This window comes from Pomacea canaliculata, linkage group LG6 (assembly GCF_003073045.1).
Source record: "Pomacea canaliculata isolate SZHN2017 linkage group LG6, ASM307304v1, whole genome shotgun sequence".
Taxonomy (NCBI): Eukaryota; Metazoa; Mollusca; class Gastropoda; order Architaenioglossa; family Ampullariidae; genus Pomacea; species Pomacea canaliculata.
Genome location: NC_037595.1, coordinates 5410979 through 5426422, shown reverse-complemented (window position 1 = coordinate 5426422; position 15444 = coordinate 5410979). Strand labels below are relative to the sequence as shown.

At 36.7% G+C, this 15444-nt stretch overlaps 2 protein-coding genes across 2 annotated transcripts; one reads left to right on the top strand and one right to left on the bottom strand.

Moving 5' to 3' along the window:
- Positions 1-550: 550 nt before the first annotated feature.
- Positions 551-3998, bottom strand: LOC112565546 (SH3 domain-binding glutamic acid-rich protein homolog). Its single transcript, XM_025241039.1, has 5 exons — positions 3807-3998; positions 2887-3072; positions 2248-2352; positions 1892-1924; positions 551-1105 (listed from the first exon to the last, which is right to left on the bottom strand). Exons 1-5 carry the CDS (start codon positions 3858-3860, stop codon positions 635-637), a joined length of 849 nt encoding a protein of 282 aa, XP_025096824.1. The 5' UTR covers positions 3861-3998; the 3' UTR covers positions 551-634.
- Positions 3999-4075: 77 nt separating this feature from the next.
- Positions 4076-14969, top strand: LOC112565544 (lebercilin-like). The gene is given in 8 exon segments (XM_025241036.1): positions 4076-4243; positions 4829-5155; positions 7812-8035; positions 8438-8728; positions 9279-9416; positions 9795-9998; positions 11080-12231; positions 12234-14969. Coding segments are annotated over 7 exon segments (2376 nt in total). The 5' UTR covers positions 4076-4243; positions 4829-4977; the 3' UTR covers positions 12423-14969.
- The last annotated feature ends 475 nt before the right edge of the window (positions 14970-15444 follow it).

The window sequence follows — 15444 nt, the reverse complement described above, 5'->3', positions numbered from 1 at the left end:
CTTCTTTTATTTCCTCTTTCGCTGGTTCTTCTTTTATTTCTTCTTTCGCTGGTTCTTCTTTTATTTCTCTTTCGCTGGTTCTTCTTTTATTTCCTCTTTCGCTGGTTCTTCTTTGTTCACTTCTTTCACAGCTGAACTTGCCTCCTCAGCTAAGTTACAACCTCTGCATTCTCCTCTGTTTCTTTGGGTACTTCAATCATTTCCTCCTTTTTCCCAAGGCTCTCATCTTCTGATTTCACCTTTTCCTCTTCCTCCTTGTGGCTGATGTCAAGATCTTCTTCTTCTCCCCTGCTTTTTTTCATTCTAGCTGCTAATGCAGCTGCAGGATCTTCCTCTTTCTTAGCTGGTTCATCCACTTGTTTTCTCTCTTCTTCCTTTTCTTTTGGAGCATCTTCACTTACCTTTCTTTCCTGTGTGGGTTCCTCCTCTGCAGTATCTTTTGCTGACTGTTCCAACGTAAGTTCTTCTGGTTCATCTTCAAAGTCTCTTAGCTTTTTAAATCTTGCAGCAAAAGAAGAAGCTGTGTCGTCCTCTTCTTCCTTTTTTCTTTCTTCTTCTTTCTTCTCCTCCTCCTTCTTGTCTTCAACTAAAGATTCTTCAAATAAAAGTTCTTCACATTCGTCATCGTAGTCTCTTATCTTCTTGAATCTGGATGCAAAGGCAGCAGTGGTATCCTCTTTTTTTCCTCTACTTGTTCCTTGTCTTCACTTTTCTTTTCTTCCTTTTCTTCAAACAGTAGCTCTTCTGGCTCTTCTTCATAATCTCTCAGCTTTTTGAAACGTGATGCCAAAGACACAGCAGAATCTTCTTTCTTTTCTTCAGCATCTTCTTTCTTCTCTTCCTTTTGTTCTTCCTTTGGCTTTTCTTCCTCAAAGAGAAGCTCATCTGGCTCGTCTTCTTCATCCTTCATCTTTCTAAACCTTGAGGCAAAAGATGCAGCAGAATCTTCCACCTCCTCTTTTTCTCCTTTCTCCTTTTCCTTTTTCTCTTCATCTTTCTTTTCCACTTCCTGTTTAACATCCTCTTTTTCTTTCTCTGAACTGATCTCCTTATCTGCTTCTAACTTTTCTGTCTCCTCCTTCTCCTCTCCCCTTTCTTCTTTGGTCTGCACATCAAAACTATAGCTAGAGAAAGATAACTTTTACATCACTGTGGGATGTTACAAAATGCTTACAGCCCTTTACAATCATCAAGCTTGAATAGACATTAAGTGTACAGGAGAATAAAAACACTTAAATGGTAATGTGGACACTAAGGAATGCCATTAACTATGCTTTCACCGATACAACAGCATGGAAAATGCTTTAACTTCAGCAAAGCACAAAACTCATTAGGGTTGGAACTTAACCTCATAACAATAACAGTTGTTTATGACAATGAAAATCCATACAAAATTGGTGGTCCCTAGATAAAGAGTTTAGCCCAAGAATTAATAAAAATTCACAACATCTTATACATCACTTTGAAAGTATTAATATAATGTGTGATAAAACACAGATATTTAAATTTTATCTCACAAACTTTGCAATTTCTTTGATCAAATTCCCACACACTCATGCATACACAAATATTAATGCATGCATGCACATACACATACACACTCACTTTCACACAAAACCTGTCAGAGTAATTAAAATATAATGAACTGAAATAGAAGAAACAAAAGAGAAAAAATTGTTTAAAGCATCTTGTAAGATATCTCATTGGTTATCAAAAGCTCAAATAAAGCAGTTGTTACAACATTTGAAAAAAAAGCAGACAAAAATAATCTGCTAAAATCAACAGCTAAAGCAAACATTTGGTACCTAAAGCCAAAAGAGAAAAAAAAGACTTATTATATATAAAGCAAAATATTCTGAAATGTTAGTACACACTCCACACCATGGATTACCTCATCCTGTTTTTCTTTTTCCTCTTCCTCCTCCTAGCAATGCAATGAGAAAATTCTTAAAAACATAAGATTTTAAGCAATAATACAGTCAGAATATGATGGTCAAGAATGGTACTATGTGTAAAAATGCAGCAGAAAAAAAGCAAAAAAAAAAAACATTTGGCTGGTTGTTCCAATCTTCAATATTATTACCAACAGCTCTGCAACATTTTCAAGGCAAGAAAAAAAATATACTCTCTCAGATAGCATTTGAAAAACGTGGTGTGTGAGCATATTTGTATACTTGTATCCTTCCAGCTCCACCAGTGATAATTGTGCTAAAAAAAAAATCTCAAAGCAAACAAACTGTTACCCACTCCTGTTATTACCACAGCTGCTCTTGATGTTTTGTTAGGGTTCACCAGTTTCAGAAACTCATAAAAAGTATCTGTCTCCACACTTTCAGCAAAGGAATCAAAATCCTGTGACAAACAAGAAAGTATTTTAAACAGGCAACAGGGGAAAACATTTTGCTAAGCATTCAACAGTTGTGGGTAAGAAAGTTAACAACAGTTAGGGGTGAAAGAGAAAAATCAAAACTGAAACATAGTTTTGCCTCTTGAAACTGCAATAACCATCTTCATTGCAACTTTAACTCATTCTAAACTCAGAATAATGAGCTGTTTAGGTGGTAACAAAGGGGAGGTAGAGAGAAAGGCAAAGGCTATACTAACTGCAAATTCAGTTCAAATAGGAAGGGCAACAAATGTTCACAGGAAGCACATATATTAGTGGGAAGCTAAAAGAAGCATGCTTGCAATATTCTATTTGCTGACGATATCAGAACACCACCGTATTTGTTATTTTACTATTGTTTTATTCTCTGCTTTTTATTTGTGCATAAACAAACATGGGACTTCCCTCACCCCTCCCAACAGCTGTCACACATACATATACATGACATTCCATTTACTTTCACCACCATGGTAAAGAAAAAAAAAATTATACTAGCATACACCGCAGTAGTCCTCATCGTTAAAAATCTGAGGAGGAAGAGGCCTCTGGTTGTCTTTTCTTGGTTTGCTGTTGGCTCTCATAAATTTCAAGGCTTCATCATTGCATGGATCAGATATATCCACTTGTTCAAATGGAATTTTCATGCTTTCAAGTGTATCAATCACCTGCTGCTGTTGTTTCCGAAGCTGAAATAATATTTTGCAATGGTCTTCACTGTTTCATGAATGACAAAGTGTATTAATATTCAGTCCTTGAGATAAACTAGTTACAAACTGAAGCAATGGATAATTAGGCTACACACAAATGTTTCATTTTTTTAAACAGACCTGAGCAAGCTCACTGAAACTGGGCATATATGCCTTATCTTCTTTCTTTAAGTTTTAAACAGCCACATTTCTGTACAGCAAGATATAAAGTTATATTTGTATATTGCATAATTTTCCAAAATCTTTGTAATGAACTGGATTATTTTTAACCTTTCTTAGATAGGTTGCAGTACCATAAAATTACCCCTGTAACCTACCTCAAGATTTGCAAAATGTCACTAAAACTGTACTTCTAAAATTAAATTTGAAATTAATAAAAACTCAACAAATATACCAAAATGGATGACCGATATGCTTCTGAGGTATAAACAAAATTATACGACCGTTAAATAATAATGACTTTATGGTAGGATGTATGCTTGGAATTCTACTTGTATGCTCGCTCTTTCTGTGCGGTTTGACATTTTGCTCTCTGTCGCTTAAAATATTAATTTAAAAAAAATAACCTTTTAGTACAGTTACCTTCTAAAATGTATTATCAAACTAAGTTAGGGTCTTGTTGACATATCACAGTCGTTCCTAACCTTGCTTTTTTCCTTTTAAGGAACTAGCGTCTGCTACTAGCCGACTGGTACACCGTCATCACAACTTACCTTTGTATTGGTGGTAACACTTGTACAATAAACTTTAATCACCCCTTTAGTCATTTTTGCTTGCCTATTTTTAATATGTTCGTCAAATACACACAGAAAATGCCTGCTGAACTGAGCAGGACGAAACAAGATCAGTTCACGGCCAACAGACTTCGCAAGTATGGAAAGAAAGAGAAGATGCTGTCAACGTCACAGCAGGAATCAATGACGTAGTAGGCTTCAGCGCGCACACGCGGTAACCAACAGGTCACAGGAAGTTGTTGCTTGTTGCTGGGGCAGGTAAACAAATTGACATACCGGTGGATCACGCATTAGACTCATTCTTCATTCCTTACACGCACATCTGTCGGATATAAGACGGGATGATGAAATGCTACACTTCATTCTGGTTTGAAAGCCGCCAATCTTATGAGAAACTGTTTGATTTTACTCAATAGGTAGGCATATTTTAGTAATAAAAAAGATAGAGTCTTTACTAAATTAACTTCAGAACTTGATCACTTTAACCAAGACTTTATATTTTTTGGACGCATCACTGATACTGTTAATGAATGCAACACTTTCTGTGTTCCGAATTTTCCACGGACAGGTTATTTTCATACTGGACTGGCTATGATTATACATCTTCAGTCATATATTGAAGAGAGGACAGCATTAAAACTGTATCAGAGAGCTCCTTGCAGCTATTCATTCTACGGTTGATAAAAATTATTGTTTTAAATTATTGGTTTTGTCTAGCTCCTTGTAGTGGCTAAATATTTGCAGTTACATACTGAGCCACAGCTATAGGTGTACAGTGTGTAACTGCAAACATATATCATAACTGCAGAAAATGGCCAGAAAAAGTTCCACCTTAATTTTTCACTCACATTATTTTATACTCTTTGAATGCTCAACCGTATTCAATGATATTTGAATGCAACAAGAATTTTAAAAGAAATAAGTGAATTAGAACCATTTCTTATTTGTTTTAAAACTTCTTCTTGTTAAGTTCAACTATCAACACCTTTTTTTCATGTCAGGTCCTATGTGGTACATACTACGGACCAAAAGTGCTTTCAGGCAAAATCTGACATGCCTAAGATCATCAGGGGAAATGGACTCAAGAATAAAAAGATGGGTTTGATAAAGTGGAGTCAGTAGATTTTTCCCCCAAATAAACCAATGATTAATGTACAGCACTAATAGCACATATCCCGGTCAAAGAGCAACAACCATGGCCACCAAGAACCATTACAACAATGTAAACCACTCTGAGGAAGATGATAATTACAGTGAGGATTTTGTTGTGGATGAGGAACATAATCAGCCAGCAAAGCCAAAACAGTTTCCAACCATAAGAACCAGAGGTGAGTAGACTTACATTCTAATGCTTTCTCATTGTTTTTATCTCCCACATTATTGCCTATATCCTCTAAATGTGTTGAGACCTATGCATGAAGGCACACATATATGTATACATATTTTCTTCTAGTAATCACTGATTGATTTCACAGTACTTGTGGATCTTTCTGTTAAGCTTCAGTGGTTGAACAAGAAAGTGTAAAGAGTTACTGATTATTCTGTTGTAGCCTAAGTTATTGGGGTGTTAGAGAGTGCACAAAATGGGGCCAGCATCTTATGAGGGCAGTTTCCTCTTACTTGCTGCTCTTATCCAACCATCTAAGGTATAAGGTAACTAACAACAGTTTGGTCAACTGTAAAAAATGCGCTGAGCACTATTGGTATTGAGCTGATCAGCCTGTCTTTCTGGCCTCATGCATCCATTTCTCCACTATGTCTACTCAACTAAAAAATTTGAAAAAATGTGAAATATTATGGGAGCTTCAGCAATTTGTCAGAATTTTAATCATCTATTTATAATGCAGTTGTAACAGAGCAGATGTGGTTGCTCTCCCAATCTCACCACAAGAACCAAGAACAACACTTTCATGGGTTCTAAGTTCTTTTTACCCTAACGCTAGTCGATGGTTCTGGGTAAGACGAAACCTCCACACCACACACTCGCGCTGTTGATGAAACTGAAGTGTGCTTCCACCTCTGCACTGTCCCTTCACATTCTGACCACTCTCTCTTCACCCGACCTTCACACCCGACTTCCCTCCAAACATATCCCTGCACCTCCATCCTGTCAATAGTCAACTCGCCAACTCTCCTCCGGTCACGGTGTTGTTACCCGGTTAGTAATTAACCCCCACCGCCAGCCTGTACCTGTCCTGTGTGCTTGTGTATGCGTGCCATGTTCCATACTACTATACAGTACTAAATTACTAATAAATTGTCTGGATTGAGCTTAAATTCAGTTAAAAGATCAGCACATCTCTGTTTTGACTAGCCAGGATCTCTGTTTTATTGTTTCAGTTGTGGGTTAGATTTCAATAATGGAGCTTCTTACTCTCAGAATACAACAGGATAGCCTTTAACTCTTAACACTTTCTTGCTCATTGCTGCGTAAATGTAGCTTTTTTGACTTGCATATTTGACCAAACAGTAAAATGTTAGCCATGTGTTTGAATTCTCTTGCTGTGTCCTTTAGCATTTATCTTTGTACTTGTTTTGGTCCTCTGTGTGTGTGTGCGTGCACATACATGCAGAGGTTCTTTTGGTCTTTTCTCTCATTCTTCCACATGCACTCACAACTGCACATCTACATTCCCTTTCTCACACACATACACACACAAATGTTAGTTTTTATCATATTTGTTGTATGCCATGGCTGCCAGCATGTTTTCCATCCATAAAGTACAAGGGATTTTTAGACTCCCTAGTTAAAATTATTGGGTGTTTTCAGACACCATATAAATATTTTGCAGTTTCACTTATTATTTGCAGAAAAAGGTACTCTGGTCACATGTATAAATGTTTTCATGTTTCTATCCCTATTTTCTTCTGATGTCAGGGTTCTTGGCATGTGACTATGTCTTGGGTCTTGCTTCTGATGCCGAACCATATCAAAAAAAAAAAGCACGTCTCTTTAACAAAAGGAGAATTTGTTAAAAATAATATATTTATACCATGTACTGCTTAAAGAGGAGCAGAAAAACGTTTGTTCAGAACCTAATTTGTGCTGGGGCTAATCAGTTTTGACTTTGTTGAATATCAATGTGCAAAATCTTCCACTCCTAAATAAGTTTTGTTAAAATCTCTGGGACAGCTTGTCTTCCTCCACATCATTTCACAGGGGTTAATGATTATTAGGCTTCTTACAAACTTAAGCACTTGCCTTTCACTAATATTTAAACGTTTAAGAATTGATCCCAAAGTAATTTGAGCAATTTAAAGAATGATTTAGTTCTTGTAGCTCGTGTTTGCTGTGGTCATAGATTGTGCAGAATGGTATCACTATTTAACTCTGTTGAACTGATACTTATCTAAGCTTAAGTGGAGTGCTACACTTTAGTTCAAATGTTATAATGTATGCATGGGACTTCAAGTATGCACAGTTACTGGCTTAATTCATTCACACATGCTGAAGTGGCAACACTCCAAGTGCCAAGGTAGAATACTCAGCACAGTTCATCAATTACAACTTTAAGCATTGATTACTTTAAGTATGATGTTTGCGCCCTCCTGGAAAGGATTTTGCAGAACAATTTACCTGTATGGAGAGAAATACAGCATACACTCTGGTAAACAAAAGATAGCTGCCTTTTGGTCAGAAAATTTTTTTAAAAAGAGTTACAATGTAGGACATCACAAGATGAAATTAACTCATGCACAAATGAGGAATAATTAAAATAGCGAAGCCAGGTTTTTATGAATAAATTTGTTGTTTACACATTTTTTTTATCTGATGTTCATTGTTTCTTACATTTGATTTAATGTTTGTTATTTTCATGATTTCGGGCTCTCCTTGCACTTCTCTTGTTTCTACTACACAGTTAGCCTTCGTTCAAAAGTGAAACATGAAAGTCATGACAAGAATATTTCCCTTTATTTATGAGATTTTCTGAATTTTCCTTCATTTTTATTACGATCTGTTTTTTGTTTTTTTTTTTTGGTCAGGTTATGGCAAAGGAAAAAGTCATGGTAGGGGAGGGAGGAGAGTTGGAGGTGGCAATCAAAGTCGAGCAGCATCAGACTCTGGTAAGGATGTGGTGACCAAGCGCCTGTTATCAGCAAGCCATCAAAAAATCAAGGATCTGCAAAATGAGGTAGAAGACCTGCGCAGGCAGATGAAGATTATCATCGAGGAAAACAAGCTGTACAAGCGTCTTCAGCACAAGCAGGTGGATCCTCTAAGACAGGAGTTTGAAGTATTCACGTAGGAGAAAATTTAGATAAAGCAAGCCAAGAATGTGATAATAACTGTAGCAGCAGTTATGATGCTTGCCTGAACACTTAAAACTTATGTTGTTTAACTTTGGAGGAGACTTTTGTGTGAAAATAATTAGTATTAACGCATACAGTACGTATAAAAGTTCGCAGGACCCTCAATATATTCAAATCTTTAAAATCTTCCCTTAGCCTTAGCCCCTAGTTCTTCCTAATATTCCAGTTCAGTATGCTATACCATGTCTTGCATTATGACACTGCACAGATTTTAGGTGTAAGATGGTAAGAATACTTTAAAAGTTCCAACAACTGCTGTTTACCACACATGCACAATTACATGAAATTGTGAATTGCAGGAGAAAGCTTTAGAAAAGTTTGAAGATCGAGAGAATGAGCTCCCTCAGTTGATTCAAGCTCACAACAATGAAGTGAGAACAATCAAAGAACAGCTTCGCCGAACTCGTGAGAAGTATGAAAAGACAGATCGCTACCTCAGAGATGCAGAAGATGAACTAGAGAAAGCAAAAGCACGCATGAAAAAATACAAAGATCTAGCTGACCAGCAGGAACTGGCTGAGCGAAGTGAGCTCAGAAATAATCTGAATGATGCAGAACTGAAAATTGAAGAAAAAGATGTCAAAATTAAAGTGAGTTATAATGGAGTTTCCGCTTGTTTTGCTAGTTGTTTTTATGCACTACACATCACAGAAGAGATGCTGGAAAATATGGAATACTTAACTCTGTTTCATCAAATGTATAGCAATACATGTGAAGTCATTCTTGTCAACAACTATTTGTATCTAGTTAAGATATGGGATTGCAGCCCTATGCTCCTCAAAGGAGCAACAAGGAATAAACTAACTAAACTAAGATATGGGAATATATGGAAAATCTCTCACAGTAGATATTATTGAGAATAATCAAATTTCAAGAGAAATTGATGCTGAATTCGATGTTGGCCTGTGATGCTGTTATATTTATTTTATAAGAAACTTCCTACCAATAAACCTGCACATAACTAGTAAGAACTCTTGTGCCAATGATTGTAGCAAGGAATAGAAAACCATTTTTAAAAATGCTTATGTTGTGCTTATCACATGTACTTTAACTTTATTCTCTCATTTTCTATTTCTTTGATTCTTTCATTTTCAGGTGTATATTTAGAAGAAATTAATTTATGCAATTCATATGTTTAAGGAACTGGAACGGTATATTGAGAACTTGAAGAAGAATCATCGCCATGAACTGGGAATAGAGAGAGCCCGATCCAAAGAAACTCAGCACCAGCTGGAGAATGCGCAAGCTTTTAACAAAAAATTAGAGGAACAAGTTAAGGTAAATTTATTAGATAATTTTAACATCTTTGATATTAATTTTAGAAATGAATTTTAGCACACAAGCTTCTAGAAATCCTTACTTCATAAATGATCCATTTAAAACAAACTGTGGAGTCTATTACAGCTTGCAACATTTTGATTATCTCCTTTTCTTGTCAGAAATCCTTCCCCTCCCATCTGCATGAACATATAATCATTATTGTCATCTTCTTGTGCTTTCTACTCATCTTCATTCCTTTTTCGGCTGTCTATCTCACTGCTTTACTCATTCCCCAACCTACCAACCCATTCAATTACTCAGAATAAAAGAACAAGAAAAACTTACCTTTAAGTCCAACTTCAGAAAGTGTGTTTTTGGTTCTGTTGTATTCTTCAGGAAAAAGAGAAGGTGTTAGAACTGAGAAACATCTACAGTAATCGTCTTCTTCATCCATCATCATACAGTGGTACTCCTCAAGACTCACCCCCACTCTGGAAGCAAGCTTTGAAGAAAAGAGCACCATCTTTAACAGATGTGAACCCTAGAGAAAAAGCTAAAGCATACGAAGAAAAAAGAAAGGTTGAAGAAAAAAAGAAAAAGGTAATGTATTCCCAGACTTAAATAATATGCTCTATTCACATAATTTTTGTTCAAACAAGATATTAATATAAGAGTTGGTATGCATTCAAACTGGCCTTTAGAATATGTGTCCATAATTTGTCTTCCTTACATTCTTACAAAACTAGGAGTTTCAGCAAAAAGTAGATTAAGGTACATGGTGTTAACAGCTTCATTAATTTTTAAAATGAATTCAACACCCAGGCTTTGTGAACTCATTACTAAATATGAAGAAGCAAGGTCCTTTACGGCTCTTTGCCAGAGTCTGGAATGCAAAAGAATGATCCAAAGAATGGGCAGACTCGCTACCTGCACCCCTTCCCAAAAAAAATTACTGAAAAAAGTTCCAGAATTACAGAACCATAAGCTAATCAGCTACCCAAGCAAAGTCATGCTGAAAGTAATCCAGAATTGCATAAACACCACCTCCAAAGAACTGCTGGCAGAAGAACAGACTAGTTTCATGCTAGGCATAAGCACAGTTAAACAGATCTTCAACAGTTGCATCTTGATAGAAGAACATCTACAGCACCAACACAGCCTCTTACACAACTTCGTTGACTTTATAAAAGCATTTGAGTCTGGCATGAGAGGCAGTGGCATGTGATGCAAAAATGAGACCGAGTTCCTGAGGAGGCTGCTCTGAATCTCATACAGGGTATGCAAAACCCATGACTTTGTACGGAGCACAGTGGCTGCCCTTGTGAATTGTGAAGAGTGAAAGTTGATCTGGTCTGGCCATGTGACCCACTGTGATACTCTGTCTAAAACATCTTTTTTCTTGCATAGGGATATTTTAATAATAGAGATAGAAATTCTTTGTAGTTCTGTGCTGTGCAGTTGCTTATTTCTTGATATTGATGTAGTTGTCCATTATATTCAGCTACACTGGTTATGTATTGCCTCATATTCAGACGCTATAGTTGTGAAAAAAAAATTATAAAGTCTAGGCTTACTTGCAATTAGAAAAGTTAAAAAGCATGAATCTGCATTCTCAAAATAGCTTTGCTTTATACTAGATACATATAGTATTATTTCCCAACAAGCTCAGTCTATGTTGCAGGTCAAGAATGTGAAAATGCACAAATGGGAAGACAGTGCCATAAAAAAAGGTTCAGAAATCAAAGAAAGTCAGGCCTCCTTCAACAGCCTCCCTCACCAGGATAGCGAAGATGACTTCTGGAAGCGTCAGGAAGAAGAATACAAGCAGCAAAGGGATCAAGAGAGTGGTGAAAAAGAGAGAGAACGGGAGGAAGCGAAAAGAAAAAATGAAGAAAAAGAACGAGAGCAATTTCTCCGTAACAGAGAAAAGATGAAGCGAGACTTAGAAGACAGAGAAAAGGCAGAAAGAATAAGGCGGGAAGAAGATGCGAAAGAAAGGAGGGAGCATGAAAGGGCTAGGATGGAACAAGAAGAGCGGGAACAGAGAGAGAGGGAGAGAAGAGAAAATGAACAAGAACGAGAAAGGAGGGCCAGAGCAGATAAAGAGAAAAGGGCAAAGGAAGAAAGAGAGCGGCTTGATAACGATCCCAGGCTTGCAGAGGAAAGGCGAAAGAAAGATGAACTTCTCCGTCGGCTGAAACAGCTCGATGCCAGCAAAGAGAACTCGCAGCCTCAAGATCCTTTTGCTCCTGTCCACACTGACAAGGCTACCACAGTACATGGTGGAGGGGACACAGCTGTCAATACATTATTTGCCACATCCTCAAGTAGCTCTTTGGGAAAGAAACAGCAAAGAGATCCGTTCTTGAACACCATGGCAGACAACAGCGAGTATAATCTTAACAACAAAAAGGACTATGCCTTCACACGCCCCATTGAGAACCTACACAAAGGTAGGCCCTCACACGGTGATGTGTCTGTGCCATACCTGGAAAAGCAGCGCAGGTCCAAGGCCGAAAAGGAGGACTTAGAAACTGGAGGCTATCAACCATCATATTCTACAACCAAAAGTGGTAAGATGCACAAAAAACCCATGTCTCTGTTTGAAGATGACAGCAGCAGCAAAGCGTCATCAACCCCAGTAGACAAAAAGTCCAAGCTCATGGCCGACTTGTTTGGTCCTGAGGCAGCTGCAACTCACTCCAAAAGAAATGACAGTGATGATATGTTCCTCACCAGTAAGCTCCCCTTGCAACCAACACACTCAAAGCAAAGTTCAGGATTCCCATGGGATGATGACAAAAGTTCTTCTAAAGCCATGGCAGCACAGCTGTCAATCACCGGGAGTCCAGTGTTCTCTTTGGAGGAGGGGCTGCTCTTGTTGATGATGATTCTGCTGCAAATAATTCCTCAGCAGTCTTATTGCCAAGACGACAGAGGCAGCAGTCAACTGCTTTCAGTTCCAAACCAGCAGTCACAGCAATTGATAATATAGATGATGATATCGAAGAAGTTATTCTTTGATTACAGCTGTGATTTCTGTAATAGGTATAAACTGGGATGTGTGCAGGTGAATACTTCAGAAAGGATCTGTTTTGTGGTCGAAAGTAATCAGGGTACATTCTGTTTGGGCATAATTTCTTTTGCTGTGATGTCACAAATTGGACAGTGCATGTCCACAACATCGTTTTTTTTCTTTTTTGTCATAATCAGAACCTCTTCCAGCCAACTTCACTTACTAGGTGTGGTGAGGGAGAGGATAATTCTGTAGAGTGGCTTATCATCCTGCTCTGCAGCTAACTCAGATGAAGCAAAAGCTTACATGATCGCTGTTACTTGAAGGAGCTAGTCTACCCATATCCCACAGACAGGTCTCTGAAGATAGTGTTCATCACAGCTGTGCCTCATGAATGTGGAGTAAAACCCTTGTGCTTCTTTAAACAACTGGCAAGTGTCAAGTATGTATTTAGGAATACTGTACAGGATAAATTGACTCCATAGTGACTTAATAGTTCTCACATTGAGAGGGAAACAGTGTACTTTACCAGCTAAATAGTACTTGGTTTTTTTTAAGTCTGGCTGAAAACTTTGGGAAACGCATGCTTCTCATCTATATCTGTCCGTAACTTTAGCTTCATTTCAAGTGTCGTAATAACAGCACTTTGAACGTTTGTGTGCATCATGATCTGAGCTTACAAAGTTTATTCCTCACTGTGATGCACAGCCTTTATGTTGGAATTTCCTTTAGCAAGTTTAAGGTGTGTCTTACAGTTGTGTTGCTGCAGTCATGTGGTCAGAAAGGACAATAAGAATATCACAAACATAATATATGCTAATGTTAGGAAGTAAAAGCAAATAGTTGGATACTTCAAAGGATTTAGTTTAACATGGGTCAGGTTGCATTAGAAAACTTCTTACCTCTGAAATACATCATACAGCAATGTAAATATGCACAAAGACTCACCATATATGTAATAATAGAGAGGACAGAAACTATACCACAGATAGAAATAGCTGATCATCAAAATCACTAAATAGCAGGACATATATCAAAAGACCTCTTGTCTTGTTTAAATTTCACAGTTTTTAACTGGTATCAATGCACTCAAGTAATAAATGTTATCAGTGACTAATATTTGATACTCAGTTCATGTAAAATGACATGTCCTAGTAAAAATGTCTTACTGAGCTAGTTTCAAGGACAGTGATACAGATCCTTTGTTAGTTCCTAGATCTTAAAAATCCTGATAATTTACAATGAGTGGTAGGAACTCTTCTTTCATATATAACTGATTGTATTTAAACAGACATGTTTCTTCTAACCTGTTAATATTAGTTCAGATGCTGAGACAAGTCTGCAGAGAAAGAGATAATTTATTCTATTGTCACTTAAGTTTTTGTATTTAATATTCCTGCATAACCTATTTTGTTGGTGATGTGCTGTGGTCATGATAAAACTTCAATAATGTAATTATAACTCAATTGCAATATCATTGAACACGAACATTTTTAGAAATTGATCACCTTTTTCTCAGATTTATTCTGTCCAATAAAACAAAAGTTTGCAAAATTGTAATGCTGACAGACATAAGAAGAATGATGACATTCATTAGTGTTATTATACAATAGATGAGTCTTTCTTCTTTTTTTTTTGGAAAGCCTAAAGTTGTTTTAAACTATAGAAAGGTGGTAGGAATACTAAAGGCAATGTTTATCTTGGTAAATAAAGTAGATAAATTTATGCAATCTTGTCTTCTGTTTTTTCTATGTTTTAAAATGTTTTCATAAGTTTACAAGTTCATGCAACACAAGGTGTGAATTTACAGTCCATGGGAACCCTATAACTGTTCCCTTGTTAAATTTGCTTACAACAAGGTATTTTTCCATGCTGCACTAAAGTTTAATTATTGGTGGTGGTTAACAGAACAAGTCCATTTTGTCCATCCAGTACTGCGAGGAATTCCATCATTCAGTGACTAATAACAAGATGTCAGATTTCTCTGTAATTTTGTTAATCATGATGCTTTCATATAGTTTGCAACATTTGTAAATAATTAAAATTTTTATTTTAGAAAATCCATGAAACATTTTGATAAACTTTACATTCATGTTATTGCATCAGCAGTTTTCTTTCTTTGTAGGTTTTCGGGAATCTCAAATTTCCACAATCTTTAATGTCTCTTCATGACACACACAAAACCGTCTACATGGTCTTCCATTAGCAAATAAATTTTGCCAGATATTTTTATTTGATAATGCTTGGTCAAAAACAAGTTAAATGAGTTAGTATGCTTAAGTTTTTTGCCTTTTTACCTTTCTCTTTAGTTCTTAAAATTGATTTAGATGTAGTTTTTCAATCTGACATTGTTGATACAATTATGAATCTAGGTATACATATATTCTTTTGTGCTTATTGAATGTGTTACAGGTGTACGAGATATTAAAATACATGCATAAACAGTAGAGGTGCAAGATAAAGCAGATAATTCTAATATTCACTTTCTAAATTTTTAACATGAATAATACTGCCTATAGAGCATGGTTAAGTCAATAAAAAAACTGGAAATAAGATGGAAAAATTTAATGTTTTATGCATATATAGTTTTCCTTTTGAAATTAGATCTCTTTGCAGTCCTGAGATCCTTGCTTATTTACTGTATAGAAGTGGTTTTCGACCCTAACCCTGCATGAGCCATGCAGTGGGGTGAGGAGTGCACACAGTGCCAGCTACTCTGGAGGTCATGCTATGTTGTTTTCATCTGAGCAACAAGTACCCTCTCCAAGGTCAAATTATGCTTTCCTGCTCAACAGTGGAAGTTTGACTTTTAAAGCACATTATCAAATGTTTAGGTACTCAAACACAGCCAACAGTCTTCCTGCATGTGCATGTGTAATAGATTGTAAGGGTGTACAGATACTAGATGCTTAGGGTGTGTGAATGTACGTGCGTGTGTGTGCATGAGAGGGATTAGTGCAGTTGCAGACATCTTTATGTGTGAATGATGAGTTATAAATGAGAACAGCAATATAGCAATCTGTCTTAAAG

Bases quoted from the DNA above. Each gene is read 5' to 3' on its own strand.
- LOC112565546 (XM_025241039.1), bottom strand. From the start codon at position 3,860: ATGACTAAAGGGGTGATTAAAGTTTATTGTACAAGTGTTACCACCAAT. The intron at 2,353-2,886 runs GTATGCTAGTAT...TGTTTGTCACAG, and splicing joins ACGATGAGGACTACTGCGGT to GATTTTGATTCCTTTGCTGA. The intron at 1,925-2,247 runs GTGGGTAACAGT...TTGCATTGCTAG, and splicing joins CAGCTGTGGTAATAACAGGA to GAGGAGGAAGAGGAAAAAGA.